The 18,650-nt window shown below is 44.0% G+C and overlaps 2 protein-coding genes across 2 annotated transcripts in view; one reads left to right on the top strand and one right to left on the bottom strand.

Moving 5' to 3' along the window:
• Nucleotides 1–1,016: 1,016 nt before the first annotated feature.
• On the top strand, nucleotides 1,017–6,283 carry map1lc3b (microtubule-associated protein 1 light chain 3 beta). Its single transcript, XM_055934465.1, has 4 exons — nucleotides 1,017–1,292; nucleotides 3,259–3,314; nucleotides 4,119–4,225; nucleotides 4,434–6,283. Exons 1-4 carry the CDS (start codon nucleotides 1,253–1,255, stop codon nucleotides 4,606–4,608), a joined length of 378 nt encoding a protein of 125 aa, XP_055790440.1. The 5' UTR covers nucleotides 1,017–1,252; the 3' UTR covers nucleotides 4,609–6,283.
• A 1,154-nt stretch (nucleotides 6,284–7,437) lies between these two features.
• Nucleotides 7,438–18,650, bottom strand: part of zcchc14 (zinc finger, CCHC domain containing 14) — a 44,988-nt gene continuing 33,775 nt past the window's right edge. Inside the window, exons 8-13 of the mRNA XM_055934464.1 lie at nucleotides 17,381–17,660; nucleotides 16,838–16,926; nucleotides 13,388–13,512; nucleotides 11,296–11,451; nucleotides 10,021–11,190; nucleotides 7,438–9,887 (exon numbers count right to left, since the gene is read on the bottom strand). Of these exons, the coding sequence (XP_055790439.1) occupies nucleotides 9,832–9,887; nucleotides 10,021–11,190; nucleotides 11,296–11,451; nucleotides 13,388–13,512; nucleotides 16,838–16,926; nucleotides 17,381–17,660 (1,876 nt within the window). The 3' untranslated portion in view covers nucleotides 7,438–9,831. The remainder of the gene's footprint in view (nucleotides 9,888–10,020; nucleotides 11,191–11,295; nucleotides 11,452–13,387; nucleotides 13,513–16,837; nucleotides 16,927–17,380; nucleotides 17,661–18,650) is intronic.

The raw sequence follows: 18,650 nt of genomic DNA, 5'->3' as shown, positions 1-18,650 counted from the left end.
ACACTGAGCCAATCACGCAACTAGAGAACATTACCGACCCCTACGTATTAATGCCGAAATAACATGCAAAACATGCATATATTTCTTTAGCTAGAAAGGTGGGGCTCTGCAAGAACAATTGTAAACTGCACAGGAAGAAGGGTTTGAGATTGCGGACTGGAAAAAGGGATCCTTGTTATCCGTTTTATTTCTGTCTTTTCTGACAGCATAGACCTTATTGCCACTAATACCATTCAGGCTGTGGTATTGGTCCTCTACTATTAAACCTGCTCTATCCAGCTCATTCACTCCCCCTGCTGGATTTAATGGAATGGACTGCTGTAAGAAAATGGCAGAAGATGTGGGGCTCTCTGAGCAAATTCATACTTCAGGGAGAATGGTGGAGTATTTGAATATAGTACACGTCCAGAAATAAACCCTACATCCTACCTCCTAGGGCCTCTAATACGGTTTTGCCATATTGTTTATATCTATCCAGTTCCAGCACCTAAGGTGTGCAAGGGCTGGTAGGGTTGTTCTGTATGCAGCCTGTAGCTTAAATCTCACACAACATATAAACATATGTTTACATTGCCAAAGCAAGTGAAATAATTAAACAAAAGTGAAATAAAAAATAAAATATACACATTACACTTACAAAATTCCAAAAGAATAAAGACATTTCAAATGTCATATGATGTCTATAGAAAGTGTTGTAATGATGTGAAAATAGTTACAAAAAGGAAAATAAATATAGTTTATTTCCAATGGTGTTTGTTCTTCACTGGTTGCCCTTTTCTTGTAGCAACAGGTCACACAGCTTGCTGCTTTGATTGCACACTGTGGTATTTCACCCAGTAGATATGGGAGTTTATCAAAATTGGAATTGTTTTCAAATTCTTTGTGGGTTTGTGTAATCTGAGGGAAATATGTGTCTCCGCTGGCTGCCCCACCACCACAGAAAGCACTGAGCTAGGCTGATAGCTCAGTGCTTTCTGTGGTGGTGGGGAGCCAACGGCAAATACAGAGCCTCTCTCTCGCTCTCTCTCTGTGACGTCAAATATCAGCTGACTGGTTTGTTTCGCTATAGACTCCGCAGCAATCAGCAAAGAAGGAATAGCACAACATCAAAGGACTCAAATAACTTCTTATTATTACAAAAAAAACTGGGCTTTGATCGCCCCAAAATTTATATCACCTACATTTAAATATATTTTCAAATCATACAGGGATATTTTGCCTCGTTTACAAAACGGTTTGACCTGCGTGAAATATGCCTTCAGAGAAGACGTTCAAACAAAGGAGGACATTTGGTATGTAGCCTATTAGTAAAGCAAGTTTTAACATTGAAGTTGTCTAATTGTGTATATTATTTCGATTTTATCAAATGTAGTGGCTTCTTATTTCAGTATCGGCCTTTATTTGGAGAACAGATGGTTTTCCAATTTCCCCTAGTAGGCCTAGTGTCTGAATAGTTAATCAGCTCAACTTCGATCAGAAACCAAAGGCAATAAACAGTCTAAGTACAAATGGGAGATACTTTATTTGATCTATTATAAAATATAGGCCTCCACTTGGCTTTTCACACCGACAAATTCGTGATAATTAAAGGTGGTAGCTGTATTTGTATAGGCTAATGGATCTGGCTCATGTTATGCAACCCGAACAGACGGATTGCAAATATGGTGTTGTTGTGTTTAGTTTGTATGCTGTAGCATATAATGTATGTCTCTGTAAAATGTAAGCGTGTGGCAGCGAAACGTTAAATATATTATCGTGTGCTCAGCTTGTTTGTGACCGAGATGTTAAAAAACAACAAGTAGCCGATATTACTCTTCTCGAAAAGCAGGAAAGTGCGCTGCATGATTGGGGGATGGGACGTATTGCGTAGGTGAAAGGAAGGCCTAGGGGAAAGGGACAAAAACAAATGTCTGGAACCTCTGTGACTTTATCATGTAGGCCTAGACCTAGATAACACGACAATTCATATTTGGACTGTTAGCTTCGCTTTCCGCAAATAGGCGTTTATATCCGACACATTTTTTCGTCTGAGATGAGGCCCCTTGTTTACTTCGCGACAGTTAGCTTTTTGGCGATAAAAGCCATGTAACCAAAATATCGGTTAGTTACCATTTCCTGGGTGAGTCTGCATTGGCTCCGAAGCTTTCCTAGCTCTTTGAATTTGAAGTTGGCCAATTTGTCGTCACAGTAAAGTATCTGATGTCATGGCAAATTTCTTCAAAACAATTCAGACCAAACGTCAGTCTTCAACCTTTCCAAAAAAATTGCGCAATATCACCACGTGAGAATGAGAGCACTGACTGAACACGTGCAGTGTCCCAAACTCAGAGAACATAAACATCTTACCAGTTACAATGTTGCTGTAACATGCTACTAGTTTACACTGCAGTAGTTACAACAGGGGATGTAGTTATTGCATTGGTTATTATATTATTGTAGTTATACATAAGTGACATCTATGGGTTGAAAAGTTAAATCTAAAACGTTAACTTACCATCACATAGTGTGTAGATTTGACCAGCTATATCAAAATATGTGGCTATGAAGTCACGAGTAGGCTTGATCTATGCGCTGAGGCTACAGACGTGAAATGTGTCCACTTTCCTAATAACTTTTTTTAACAGGGTTTGTGAAAATAGAGATGGTGTTAACAAGCTTTTCATTTCCCTTCTGTTATATTTCTTTCCAAGTGTTGAGCAACATATTGGTCCACTGACTGTAGCCCAGAGGTAGCCAGAGCTTCCTTGTTTCTCTAACTGCTCTGGCTTTCAACCTGTTAAACTGCACGTTTGGGGGGATTTACATAAGAGAAAAGTGAGCTATCAGTCCTGTAGGCACCTGTTTCTCTAGTGTATTTCTGTATAGAAAGGCCACAATAAGAACATTTTACTGGAGGAGTTGGGATCAGGCAGTTCATCCTTCCAGGCATTTGTGTTATTGTTGTTTCTTCTGTCAGTCTGTCAGAACTAACCCAGACCAGGGTTTGAGTGGTAACAAAGGGGCCCAGGGCCTTATCTGGTGCCATGGAAACAGTAGTTTTGTCCTTGTTACAAATGGTCATGGAGGTGCAAAGGTCAGGTGGGCTGGATTAGTGCCGATAATGTTCACTTGCTGTTTCGTTTAGGGTCTGAGTTTATTCAGCACCTGGTGGTTTGCTGCACAGATTGTATTGTGTAAACATAGGAGGTTTAAGATAACAGGCTACCATATATTTTCCAATTGATTTGTCATCTCACCTGTTCTTCCTTGTGTCCACAGAGCAGAGAGTAGATGATGTGAGACTGATTCGAGAGCAGCACCCCAACAAGATCCCAGTTAGTATTACATCTATTGCCACAACAATCCTAATGTATACATGAACAGAAAATATTCCTCAATACAGACCCACCCTTGCTTGCCTCAACACACCGAGGGTATCCTCCCTAGTGGTTATGCTCATGCGGAATAGGTAGAAGGGTGTGGAACCTTCTCTGTGTTAGCAATGTATCAGGACCCAAGCAGACCACATAGCAGATTGAATATCGCTCTAACCTTCCATCTGCTGCCTCTCTCCCCTACTCCACCCAGATGTACACACACACACACACACACACACACACACACACACACACACACACACACACACACTGAGAGCCTAACAGAGCCTCAGTTACACTACATGACCGCTTCCTGAGCCTTTCCTTTGTCTCTCCAGGGTCACAAAGTGCTGAGTAATGCCCCTCCCCGTGACTAACACTAGCTGTGTCTTGGCACTATCCCCTCCCCGTGACTAACACTAGCTGTGTCTTGGTACTATCCCCTCCCCGTGACTAACACTAGCTGTGTCTTGGTATTATCCCCTCCCCCCGTGGCTAACACTAGCTGTGTCTTGGTACTATCCCCTCCCCCTGTGACTAACACTAGCTGTGTCTTGGTACTATCCCCTCCCCCTGTGACTAACACTAGCTGTGTCTTGGTATTATCCCCTCCCCCTGTGACTAACACTAGCTGTGTCTTGGTATTATCCCCTCCCCCTGTGACTAACACTAGCTGTGTCTTTGTAATGTGACTCCTCCAAGCAGGGTGTAGCTTGGGTCCAGGGAGCTCTATAATAAGACGTTTCCTCTGCTCCCTTTCAGGTCATCATCGAGAGATACAAGGGAGAGAAGCAGCTGCCCATCCTGGATAAAACCAAGTTCCTGGTTCCTGACCATGTCAATATGAGTGAGCTGATCAAAATCATCAGGTACAGGATGTTCCATCATCCTCTCTTCTCTGTATTTACTGACATCACTTTATCAGTCATTTAATCACCAAAGCAAATTCACTTAGTTGATCTTACAAATCATTAAAAATACATGTGAGGATCTGATACACAGATACAATATCTACTCTCTTGTCTATGTGAGGATAAGATGTGCTAAACTCGCTGTCTGTATGTTTGCCCCCACTAGGAGGCGCCTCCAGCTGAACTCCAACCAGGCCTTCTTCCTGCTGGTGAACGGCCACAGCATGGTGTCCGTGTCGGCAGCCATCGCTGAGGTGTACGATCGCGAGAAGGACGATGATGGCTTCCTCTACATGGTGTACGCCTCGCAGGAGACCTTCGGAACCGTGACCCCCCAGTAACAGCCTGCCACCACCACACCATAGCTCGGACAATGATACCACCTCCTCCCTCCCTAATCCTTTGTTCCTAAATACAGACCGATCCCCCTTGCCTTCCCTCGATCACTTGCTTACAACCTTAGCCAAGACAATAGGAACCAGACAGACCTCTTCTCCCATGCCCTTAAGGGCCCCTTATAGATATTAAAAGCCATGTCCTACACCTTCTCATACTGCCCACTACCCATTACTCAAAACCTCTCCCCCTTCATCCATTACTCAAAACCTCCCCGTTCATCCAGCCATGTGTTTAGGAAAAGAGATTCAATACTTATCTTTGGGTTGTTTGGTGTATAGAATGGATTAGTATAGCAGAGATGATTGCCAGTTCAGGTTGAGTTCGACTCAAACAATTTACAGCTTAAATCCCTGCTTGAGTCCATCATGGTTGAGTTCAGTTATAAAGAAATCTCCATATTTTATTTTCCATTTGTTATGTTTGCTAAACTTGAATGAGCTCAGTATTTTGGATGAAGCTTCAATCACAACAGCTGTTGAGGAATTTTCTAACAGTTTAGTTAAAGCGTTGAATCCAGTTTGACAGACATGGGACATACTACTTCCACAAGAACATGTTTCATCGTGTTAAAAGTCTCCTATAATTGGTGGCTCAGGCCAATAGTCTCAACCTCTGTGACAAAATGAGTGGTTCTTTTTCCTCTTTAGTCTTTCCTTTAGCAACTTGGTTGAATATTCTAGGCCAACTATAGGCTTTATTGTATTAATACAAGTTCTTAAGGCTAACATGTTAATGTGCGTTGAGTTTAGCAGCACCCCCCCCCCTGTGTTGCTCTGTTGAGCTACTTGATAAGGGTTGTGGGTTCAGAAATTATTTTACTTGGCTCCTTTAAAAAAAAAAATGAAGGTCCTTTTAAAAAATATATTTTATATTTTTTTCTTCCTGCGCTTTGTTGTAAACATCTCCACGTAGAAGAGATGTTAGGGACTCCTGGTTAAAAAGGAAAAAAATGCTGCCGAAAACCTGCTATGATGATTGTAATAAGAAATTTGCCTCCATGTACAGCATGATGATCGAATTGCACGCGTGTGAAAGGGTCACTGATGTGGGATAATGCTGATGTCAGAAGTAGGGTGTGGGGTTGGTGGCTGTTTTGGACTGGGCGGGCATCACGGCCGGGTCTGTCCACCAACCAACTGTCCATCCGTCCCCCTCCTAGACCTGCCCTAGGGCTCTGAACAGTACTCATCCCAGGGTGGCATCACGCTTTTAGAATATTCAATTTGTTTAATAGAGGGTTATTTATGCCTTTTATAATGTGTGCTGACTGTTGTGCTTTTCCTTCTCGCTGTCCTCTCAACTGTTGGAACTGTTTAAATGTTAGATGCCTTTTTATCTTAGAATTTTTGGCAGATAATCTTCTGTTTTTATTTAATGTGATGTTACTTCCTTGTACAAATGTCCATATGCTATATGTGTGTGTAATGAATACGAATGATTCTATGATCAGTTTGATTGAGGGTTTAATAACAGAGGAATGATGCAGTTTTATCAGCCCAACGTTCCTCTGCATGCTCCGCTGTTTGCCGCTCTCATTCTTCATATTCACAGCAATATTACACAGCCTTTTATTGTATTTGTTGGTATTTTATGAATAAAACAGACTATGTAAAGGTATTCCCCATCTAGAACTCCTATCCTGACGTTTGAATTAGATAAAATACTGATCAGGGAGAAACATGCAAATGTTGCCATGAAATGATGGAAACCGAAAACATTTTAATGTCTTTTACAATGTTTTTGATGCAGTATATAAAACAAACAATTCTTAAAGACACTATACAATACAAAAATTGTACATAAAAATGAACAAATGATATGCCCTTCAGGCTCAAATCTGCTTCAAAATAATACCAAATGTTTTAAAACTCCTTTTAAATGCACAAAATGTTGACTTGAGATCAAGCAACATGCATAGCTATTGACTAAGAAGATAGCTATGTTACATTCAAATAATACCAGCTAATTAGATTTGTATTTTGGACAGGGGGATGTCATGTATGTTTGACAACAACCTCATTGGAACCAAGTAAGGTGAACCAGTTCCAGAATCAAAAATATGGTGTCATTTTATTATGGCCATACATTTTCGTTAGTAAATGATTGTACCATGCAGGGTTGCTAAGGAACCCAGGATAAACAGCTTAGTGCACAAACATGATTTCCAATGGTCAATCATATCACTCTTTTTCATTTGAATGATATAATGAAAACGGTTGGTTTACACAATGTTTGCAGCATGAACCAGGGTGTATTCATTAGGCACAATGTAAAAAGAAATGCACCACCAGAGAAATAATCATGTCTATTCTGTGACCGTGGTCCATGCTAGTTCTGTATGAACGCCGCAGCCCGTCTGGTGTTCAACTTTCCCAAGTTCTCTCACGTCACCCCGCTCCTCCGCTCTCTCCACTGGCTTCCAGTTGAAGCTCGCATCCGCTACAAGACCATGGTGCTTGCCTACGGAGCTGTGAGGGGAACGGCACCTCCGTACCTTCAGGCTCTGATCAGGCCCTACACCCAAACAAGGGCACTGCGTTCATCCACCTCTGGCCTGCTCGCCTCCCTACCTCTGAGGAAGTACAGTTCCCGCTCAGCCCAGTCAAAACTGTTCGCTGCTCTGGCACCCCAATGGTGGAACAAACTCCCTCACGACGCCAGGTCAGCGGAGTCAATCACCACCTTCCGGAGACACCTGAAACCCCACCTCTTTAAGGAATACCTAGGATAGGATAAAGTGATCCTTCTAACCCCCCCCCCCCCCCCCCCCCTTAAAAGAGTTAGATGCACTATTGTAAAGTGGTTGTTCCACTGGATATCATAAGGTGAATGCACCAATTTGTAAGTCGCTCTGGATAAGAGCGTCTGCTAAATGACTTAAATGTAATGTAAATGTAATGTAAATGTATGTGGCGTACTGTTACAGTAATGTTGTCACTAAGCTCTATTACTCCCATGAGAACTAGACAGTACAGATGTGGTAAAAAGGTTTGACCACAAAGCTTTGACACTTTTTATACAAAATACAACATTCCCTAGCATGCAATACTCTACAGATAGTCAGATACAATCCTTGATTGTGCCCTACAATTCCTTGATCTTCGGTCCTCAGACCAGATCACACCCAGCAGAATAGAACTACTGTAAATCTGTTTCCTGTTTCAACCAAAGGATCCTGATTTAGTCAAAGTCTTAAAGAGCAACGGCCACTAAAAAACAACTTCTCATTTAGAAACAGCCCTATGTGGCATCGAAATGAGTCAGAAACATTTATTATACTGTCAAAATTGACTACGAAGTGTAAATAGGATCATTTTGGTCATAAAGTCAGTCTTGTCTAAAACAGAGTTTTTTAAGTGTTGTGGTCGTGACTGCATCACAATGTAAATGAAGGTTGGGTTTGTTTCAATACTGCCCATGTGCCCACAGCTGACAGCACACAAGTAATCATAAATTCAGAGTGGAGCTGCACGCAACACAATCGTAATGCCTGTGGTAAATTTGGGTTGACTTTGGATATCCCTATGTGGCTAGTTATGGACCATCTGTAAATTACACAATATACAAGGGACAATATGTAAAAATTCCAATAGCTCCACATTTCAATTACTTAAAACATCAAACCAACTATAAATTGTAGAAATTCATATGCAAATATTGAAAGCATTTAATGAAAACGAAAAGTTCTGCAACATGAAAATATTGTCTAATTTATATTGTGTCATTTATTGAAAGTCCCTAACTAGCCCAGAAGATAGGCTATCTAAAGTCAACTTTGCAGAGGTCCCGGACTAGCTGGCTGAAGCAAATTGGCTAAATAATTTGGCTAACTCGTCCCACCTGCGAACACACACAAAAGACACCCACATCAAACCACACCCCAAAACCAACTCAGTTTGAATTCAGTCATGGCCCCGAGCATTTCTTAATGAGTCAAATCTAAAATGACGCCAAAATAGGAAGTGCAGTTGACCTTTAATGACCAATTTGAAGCAATCGGTGCAAGTGTTTATTGGTACATAAACATAATTTTCAACGAAATGTCCCTTATGACTGAATTGTGTCCTCCAGACCTGGCAAGGAACATTCCAGTGCAACACAAAAAAACTATAATAACTTCTCCATCCTTGAGGACTACGGTCCTCATGTCACACTCACATCCAATGGACTGGGACCAGCCGGTCTCATAAAAGTGCTTTCACATGCCACACCATTGTGGCAACTCAAGGACACATTCACTGACATTCAATATCAAATCTTTTTCAAAAAGGATCCTCTTACATAGCACAACCTCATCACATCAAATCCAACTATTATAAAATCAAACATACATAACCTTATACATACAACTAAAACCTACACACATTTCAACAATCATTATAATATTAGACTGCTCCAACTTCTAAACGATTAAACAACACAAATGTCAATGGCACATCTTAAAATCTAAACTAAGAATGCTCGCACCATTTCTTTCACCATTAATACCTGCACTGTATAGGGCAAAGTACCCACAGCGAATGATGTGTAGAATAAAGCACTCGTTTCTCTTCCTCTGTGTTTCTCACAGACCTGCTCTGTCCCAGAGGAGAAGGATTTGGTAGTCAGTCAGTCAATGTGCATTATTTGGCAGTCATATTATACTGTACGTCTTTACATTCACACATCAGCATCCTCTCAGATACATCCAACTTATCTCCAGAGCGACTTAAAAGGACATCTTTGCATACCGCATGAGTTGTTATGAAAGGTGTAGGTCTGTGGAGTTTGACCGATTGACTGAGTGAGGCTGAGGTGTGTACCAAGTAGTGTGAGGAGTATTGCATCATATTTTCAACTGTGGGTTTTGTACAGCTAAATCATTTCCCATTCGAAAATACTGTATACCCTTCGGCCTCAGGGTTTAGACCTGACCATCTCTTTTATTTGGTATGATCAAAATCATATGTTACAGATGGACTGGGGTTAATAGCTCCTTCCAAACCGACTCCATTCTTTGACTTTCATCAGTTGAGTTAAGTGGCCTCAGGCCACCATTCATTCACCAATCATCAAAGTGTGTTCAAAGAGTCAAAGAGTTACCTAAATGAAAGGGACTCCTCCACCAGGAGGAGCATAAGGTGCTGATGTGCACAGGGGTCACAGGTCACAGGAGTTCCTTGTACTTAGTCCCCAGAGTCCTGGCTGTCTGATTTGGGAGCATACTTCAGCCGGAACGTGCCTGCAAAACAAAATACCAATGGTGCTAAATATATCAAGTTCCCCAAGAGGTTTCTGTAGATATTAAACATATGTATATTTAATCATGGAATTACAATATCTATTTTAGTAGCTGTAAGGTTTCTACTTTATACCTTGCTGAGCAGCATCCATGGGTGGCTGCTTGCATTCCTGTGCCCGATGGCCGGTGACCCCACAGTTGTAGCAGGACAAGCTCCCTGGCTTTCTATGCCCTCCGTTCCCCACCCCCCCATGAGGCTTGTGCACGTTGGCACCGGCCCCCAGGAAGCCCTGTATGGGGGGCAGGACAAGCCCCTGCTGCCCCTGGGTGTCGTGGCTGTGAGACACGCTGCTGTTGTAGAGGGGCGGTGCCACCAAGGGGTAGGGGAAGGGGGTGGCAGTGCTGCTCCCAGCCAGCAGGGGACTGAGGTGAAGCAGGGGCCCCAGGGGGAACACTGACGTCCCTGAGAAGGGGTGCTGGAAGTACCCTGCGTAGCTGGCCGGGAGGGCCCCGTAGGAGCCACAGTTCCCACTGCAGCCACAAGAGCTGCAGACGCAGACGGAGGAGTTAGGGGTGGAGCCAGAAGTGACAGCGTAGATGCTGGTCTCCGTGGAGGTGGGACTGGAGCTGGTTTGGACAGCGGCGCTACTGTTCACACAGTAGGTGTTGCCTGGCACCGCTGCCATGGGAACACTGCTCGCAGTTCCCATGTGAACGCCACCCACAGACGGAAAAGCTAACTTGGAGGCAGGAGATGAGGAGGAAGAGGAGGAGGAGGCAGAGGAGGAGGGGTATGGGTAGTGTCCAGTATGCCGTAGAGAGGGGGACACCAGCAGGTGTAGAGGGGGGTGTGAGACGTGGTGAAGGGTGTTGGAGGTTGTGGTGAGGGCGGAGCTGGTGTCCACCATCAAGACTGGAGGGGGGCGCAGCACAGTGAACCCAGAGGGCCCCCGGGGCCCAGCAGAGTCCTGGCGAAGGGGAGGGGACCCCATACTGTCCACACTCAGGGCAGGGAACACCCTCTCCAGTCGCACCCCAACAGCCACACCTGAACCAAGGGGCTTGGCCCGCTCATCAGGGCAGAAGGGAGGTAGCCGGGGCTTACAGGGGGAACCCGGGATGCGTCCTGGTGACTGTAGGCTTCGGGAGGGAGGAGGGAGGCTCATGTGGGAGGGGCAGGGAGTAGGGTCATTCTGCACGGGCAGAACCTGAGCAGTGGGCCGACTAGGCCCTGTTGTAACGGTGGGGTTTAGGAGAACGTAAGTCCTGTCCTTCTCTCCTAGTTCTAGTCCTGACTCCATCCCTGGATAGGGACAGGATGACACAGAACAAAATGTTATCAGTGATATACCAACTTATTCAAGGCCATTTCAGTTAGCATGATAACTGCTGAGGGAGATAGACTCACGTCTGTGTGGCTCCTTGGCCCTGTTGAAGACCCCTTCCCGGGACAAAGACAGAGAGTGAGGGGTCATGGGGCTGGAGGGGGCGCTGGAATACCCTGAAGAGGAGCTGCTGTCCCGGGTGAGAGGGTGCACGCCCGTCTCTACCTCCACACACAGCTCTAAACAAAGAAACTGTGATCAATGAAGCTGAAGGTGTACAGTTGAAGTTTACATACACCTTAGCCAAATACATTTAAACTCAGTTTTTCACAATTCCTGACATTTAATCCTAGTAAAAATTCCCTGTCTTAGGTCAGTTAGGATCACCACTTCATTTTAAGAATGTGAAATGTCAGAATAATAGTAGAGAGAATGATTTCAGCTTTTATTTATTTCATCACATTTCCGGTGGGTCAGAAGTTTACATACACTAAATTAGTATTTGGTAGCATTGCCTTTAAATTGTTTTAACTTGAGTCAAATGTTTTGGGTAGCCTTCCACAAGCTTCCCACAATAAGTTGGGTGAAATTTGGCCCATTCCTCCTGACAGACCTGGTATAACTGAGTCAGGTTTGTAGGCCTCCTTGCTTGCACACACTTTTTCAGTTCTTCCCACAAATCTTCTATAGGATTGAGGTCAGGCCGCTCCAATACCTTGACTTTGTTGTCCTTAAGCCATTTTGCCACAACTTTGGAAGTATGCTTGGGGTCATTGTCCATTTGGAAGACCCATTTGCGACCAAGCTTTAACTTCCTGGCTGATGTCTTGAGATGTTGCTTCAATATATCCACATAATTATCATTCCTCATGATGCCATCTATTTTGTGAAGTGCACCAGTCCCTCCTGCAGCAAAGCACCTCCACAACATGATGCTGCCACCCCCGTGCTTCACCGTTGGGATGGCGTTCTTCGACTTGCCTCCTCCTTTTTCCTCCAAACATAACAATGGTCATTATGGCCAAACAGTCCTATTTTTTTTCATCAGACCAGAGGACATTTCTCCAAAAAGTAGCATCTTTGTCCCCATGTGCAGTTGCAAACCATAGTCTGGCTTTTTATGACGGTTTTGGAGCAGTGGCTTCTTCCTTGCTGAGCGGCCTTTCAGGTTATGTCGATATAGGACTCGTTTTACTGTGGATATAGATACTTTTGTACCTGTTTCCTCCAGCATCTTCACAAGATCCTTTGCTGTTCTTCTGGGATTGATTTGCACTTTTCACACCAAAGTACATTCATCTCTAGGAGACAGATTGCGTCTCCTTCCTGAGCGGTATGACAAAGTTAAGGTATTGGAGTGGCCATCACAAAGCCCTGACCTCAATCCCATAGAAAATTTGTGGGAAGAACTGAAAAAGTGTGTGCAAGCAAGGAGGCCTACAAACCTGAGTCAGTTACACCAGCTCTGTCAGGAGGAATGGGCCAAAATTCACCCAACTTATTGTGGGAAACTTGTAGAAGGCTACCCGAAACGTTTGACCCAAGTTAAACAATTTAAAGGCAATGCTACCAGATACTAATTGAGTGTATGTAAACTTCTGATCCACTACGAATGTGATGAAAGAAATAAAAGCTGAAATAAATCATTCTCTCTACTATTATTCTGACATTTCACATTCTTAAAATAAAGTGGTGATCCTAACTGACCTAAGACAGAGAATGGTTTTACTAGGATTAAATGTCAGGAATTGTGAAAAACTGAGTTTAAAATGTATTTGGCAAAGGTGTATGTAAACTTCCGACTTCAACTGTAGGGTCATGCTGAGAATGTGTACGTCAGAGGAGGCTGGTGGGAAGAGCTATAGAAGGACGGCTCATTGTAATGGCTGGAATGGAATAAATGGAACAGAACAGTATCAAACACATTAAACATATGGAAACCACACATTTGACTCCGTTCTGTTTATCCCATTTCAGCCATTAAAATGGGACCATCCTCCTATAGCTCCCCCCACCATCCTCCTCTGGTGTACATGTTGAGGGATTGCCTATGTTAATAAAAGTGTAGTCTACATGCCAACAGAGTACCGATCCTGTCTTTGTGTAAGCTTTATTCCAAATGTCAAGTTTACTTGTATTGAAATTATAACCTGTCAGATGAGTTGCATACTGTACCTGTGTTGCTACTTGAGTAGACGTGTGCCACTGAGCCTATGTGGCTGGATGGAGTAACCCTAGCGATGCCACTGCAGGACACAGGGAACTGGGACAACATATACCTCTTCTCCATCTTCTCCCTACTGATAGGAACACAGTCAGTCATCACAAAAACATCTTTGCCATCTCTACATAGGGGACAGCCAGAGTATGATCTGGAGACAGTAGCACTATTGAAACCCTAGAGGGTGCTCTAGTCTAGCCGTCAAGATTACAAAAGCACAGCATCAACACCCTCTGTTTCACCAACACACCAGCAACAAGTTGTGTGAGAAATAGTTATTTGAGATGAACACCAGTGCCATGAATGGTACAGAGAATTGCTAGACATTTTTTTGAACAACTTTTGAGTCAGTACTCTTACAAACACAGGACACGGAGGTGGACATATGACACATACACAATTTTGACAACTCACCATATTATATAGCTAGGGAAAATCGTGTTAATTTAGCTGCATTGCCAGGTGGAGAAAAAAAAACAGGCTTGACAGTGTAATGAGTGATCCCGAATAAGCTCCCATTAAGCTCACTGATAGACAGATCTATGGAAAAGCACCCGAGGAACTTTCCACTTCCTGTCACCAACACACATGGTCGTACCTGGCTAAACCTGGCTAATGGAAACATGCTGATATTAGCTGTGGAAACACGCTGAGTGATAGTGTTCTCTCTCAGTACCACTCCTACGCTACAACAGGTGACTGGGTTTTCCATCCAGTTTATTCTTTCCATCTTCCCTTTAGGTACAACTTATCTGGACTAACCAATCTACCCCACCGGAATGCTACTTAACCATTGACAACCAAATTACGATTCATCTTTATACCATGACATCCCTTACAAAAAAAGATTGCAGTTAGAATGCAGTACAACTGCAGTATGCTGCGTCCAAAATAACACAGTTTCTTTTAATATGGTAATTTGCAGTGTAACTGCAGTTACAGTGCAGCATAACTACAGTTACAGTGCAGTATAACTGCAGTTTAACTGCAGTTCACTGTAGTTATTCTGCAATTATTGAGTCCAAAATACCACAGTCGACTGCAGTTACTGCACTTTTACATCAGTTTAAAAACGGCAATATTTTTTTGTAAGGGATTGTTGAATACAAATTTCTGGCTTGAAGGGCATTCTAGAGCATTATTTTCTTATAACGCACGGTATATTTGCAATTCAATGGCCATAGTTAATTTTTACATGTTTTGTTTGAGCTGCTTTGAAAGCCTTAGTATAAAAGGGATTATCAACTTGTGGCTCTCAGGGAAATAATGCAACTCCATGGAAGGTTAGTTCCACTCCGCTACCACGTGTCGTTCATTATATTCCATAGAACACATAACCTCGTCTTGATTGTCCCTTACATAAACACCATTGACAAATCTCCTGTGTTAATGTTTAATAAAATAAACAAATGCTACACAAACTATGAAGTATGACTATCTAAATGATAAAAGTATGAAACATTAGTTGTAAATAGAGTATCTATCCATCTACCCATCCATCCATCTACCCATCCATCCATCTACCCATCCATCCATCTACCCATCCATCCGTCCATCCATCCATCTACCCATTCATCCATCTACCCATCCATCCATCCATCTATCTACCCATCCATCCATCCATCTACCCATCCATCCATCTACCCATCCATCCGTCCATCCATCCATTTACCCATCCATCCATTTACCCATCCATCCATCTACCCATCCATCCATCCATCTACCCATCCATCCATCTACCCATCCATCCATTTACCCATCCATCCATCCATCTACCCATCCATCCATCCATCTACCCATCCATCCATCTACCCATCCATCCATCTACCCACCCATCCATCCATCTACCCATCCATCCATCCATCTACCCATCCATCCATCTACCCATCCATCCATTTACCCATCCATCCATCCATCTACCCATCCATCCATCCATCCATTTACCCATCCATCCATCTACCCATCCATCCATCCATCCATTTACCCATCCATCCATCTACCCATCCATCCATCTACCCCTCCATCCATCCATCCATCTACCCATCCATCCATCCATCTACCCATCCATCCATCTACCCATCCATCCATCCATCTACCCATCCATCCATCTACCCATCCATCCATCCATCCATCCATTTACCCATCCATCCATTTACCCATCCATCCATCTACCCATCCATCCATCTACCCATCCATCCATCCATCCATCTACCCATCCATCCATCTACCCATCCATCCATCTACCCATCCATCCATCTACCCATCCATCCATCTACCCATCCATCCATCCATCCATCTACCCATCCATCTACCCAACCATCTACCCATCCATCCATTTACCCATCCATCCATTTACCCATCCATCCATCTACCCATCCATCCATCTACCCATCCATCCATCTACCCATCCATCCATCCATCCATCCATCCATCCATCCATCCACCCATCCATCCATTTACCCATCCATCCATCCATCTACCCATCCATCTACCCATCCATCCATCCATCCATCTACCAATCCATCCGTCCATTTACCCATCCATCCATCTACCCATCCATCCATCTACCCATCCATTCATCTACCCACCCATCCATCTACCCATCCATTCATCCATCTACCCATCCATTCATCCATCTACCCACCCATCCATCTACCCATCCATCCATCTACCCATCCATCCATCCATCCATCTACCCATCCATCCATCTACCCATCCATCCATCCATCCATCCATCTACCCATTCATCTACCCATCCATCCATCTACCCATCCAGTCATCCATCTACCCACCCATCCATCTACCCATCCATCCATCTACCCACCCATCCATCTATCTACCCACCCATGCATCCATCTACCCACCCATCCATCTATCTACCCACCCATCCATCTATCTACCCACCCATGCATCCATCTACCCACCCATCCATCTATCTACCCACCCATGCATCCATCTACCCATCCATTCATCCATATACCCACCCATCCATCTACCCATCCATCCATCTACCCACCCATCCATCTATCTACCCACCCATGCATCCATCTATCCATCCATCCATCCATCCATCCATCCATCTACCCATCCATCCATCTACCCACCCATCCATCTATCTACCCACCCATGCATCCATCTACCCATCCATCCATCCATCTACCCACCCATCCATCCACCCAACATCCATCTACCCACCCATCCATCCACCCAACATCCATCTACCCACCCATCCATCCACCCAACATCCATCTACCCACCCATCCATCTACCCATCCATCCATCTCATTACCCACTGAACTACCTGTGTCTACACAGGAGTATGTTGGAATGGGCACGTCACTGCTTTTATGGGGCTGGGGGACAGAGGGCTTGATAAGGGGTCTGAGTTCAGTGTTCAGACTCACTTCTGCAGTTCCAGCTGCGTCTTCAGCTTCTTCTTGGCTCCCTGGGTGAGGTCATACTTGTTCAGATCCTCCTCTGTGAGTCCAAGGAACTGCAGGGGACAAAAACACATTTAAGAGCACAGATAGGGGCTACTAGGGAGAATGTGATTGTTAGGGGAAGACAGCAACTGTTGTTTGATCTATTCTAATGTCTATTGTTGGGGCTTTCTAATAACAGACATGTAGCCTCATTCTGACATGTTATCATTGATATTGCACTTGTCCAGACTACTTGCTTCTAAATATCCTTTGCTGTTTGATGTTGTTTTTTAATATGTAATTTTTCAGTATTGTGATTGCTGCAAAATGAATCTCTCTTTGAGGACATACACGTTTTCTGAATCTGAACTCTTTCCCTGCATACACCCCATTTCCAAGCCAGAACAAAGCCACTTTTAGTTATATCCTTATCTCTTCAGCTTTATAGGTGTCTTAAATGCCACTCATCCACTGTAACCTAAACCCACCAATGAGAGACTCTCTCCTTCCTCAAAGCCCACCCACCTCCTCCATGGTCAACTGCTTGAACACTGGGTAGTACTTGTGCAGGCGGAGTTTCCTCAGCCAGTCCAGGATGCCGTTCTGTTCTGGGATGCTCTGCAGTGGAGGACCAGGGTTCTGGAGGTGGCCGGGAGGGAGTGCGTTGTCCCCCCCTGCTACCCCCACCCCACCGGGGGGAAGGATGGGCACAGTGCCCTGGGGGGGCAGCTGGGTAGGAGAGCGAGTCTGAATGGAGTTGTGAACGCTCATGACTGTCTGGATACTGGCTACACCACATAAAGCCCTGAGAGAGGGGTGGGGGGTGGGGGGGGGGGGGGGGGTGAAAGAGGATAGGAAACATGGAGGAAAAATAGGGAAAGGTTCATGACAGAAAAAGGACAGTGAAGAGACATATTGCAAAGGATGGAATTAATGTAATTAAGATATTAAGATAATTATACAGTTTGCAGATTTGGATAGGCAGCAACAGTCTATATCAAACTGAGTGAAAGAGTACACTACATTACCAAAAGTATGTGGACACCTGCTAGTCGAACATCTCATTCCAAAACCATGGGTATTAATATGGAGTTGGTCCCCCCTTTGCTGCTATAACAGCCTCCACGCTTCTGCGAAGGCTTTCCACTAGATTTTGGAACATTGCTGCAGGACTTGCTTCCATTCAGCCACAAGAGCATTATTGAGGTCGGGCACTGATGTGGGGCGATTAGGCCTGGCTCGCAGTTGGCATTCCAATTCATCCCGAAGGTGTTCGATGGGGTTGAGGTCAAGACTCTGTGCAGGCCAGTCAAGTTCTGACACACTTATCTCGACAAACCATTTCTGTATGGACTTCACTTTGTGCATGGAGGTGTTGTCATGCTGAAACAGGAAAGGGCCTTCCCCAAGCTGTTGCCACAAAGTTGGAAGCACAGAATCGTCTAGAATGTCATCGAATGCAGTATTGTTAAGATTTCCCTTCCTTTCACTAAGGTGCCTAGACCAAATCATGAAAAACAGCCCCAGAACATTATTTCTCCTTCACCAAACTTTACAGTTGGCACTATGCATTGGGGCAAGTAGCGTTCTCCTGGCATCCGCCAAACTCAGATTCGTCTGTCGGACTACGACAGTGGGGCAAAAAAGTATTTAGTCAGCCACCAATTGTGCAAGTTCTCCCACTTAAAAAGATGAGAGAGGCCTGTAATTTTCATCATAGGTACACTTCAACTATGACAGACAAAATCAGAAAACAAAATCCAGAAAATCACATTGTAGGATTTTTAATGAATTT

The sequence above is a fragment of the Salvelinus fontinalis genome, chromosome 9, assembly GCF_029448725.1.
Source record: "Salvelinus fontinalis isolate EN_2023a chromosome 9, ASM2944872v1, whole genome shotgun sequence".
NCBI classification, from domain to species: Eukaryota; Metazoa; Chordata; class Actinopteri; order Salmoniformes; family Salmonidae; genus Salvelinus; species Salvelinus fontinalis.
This window is presented reverse-complemented; position numbering and strand designations above follow the sequence as displayed.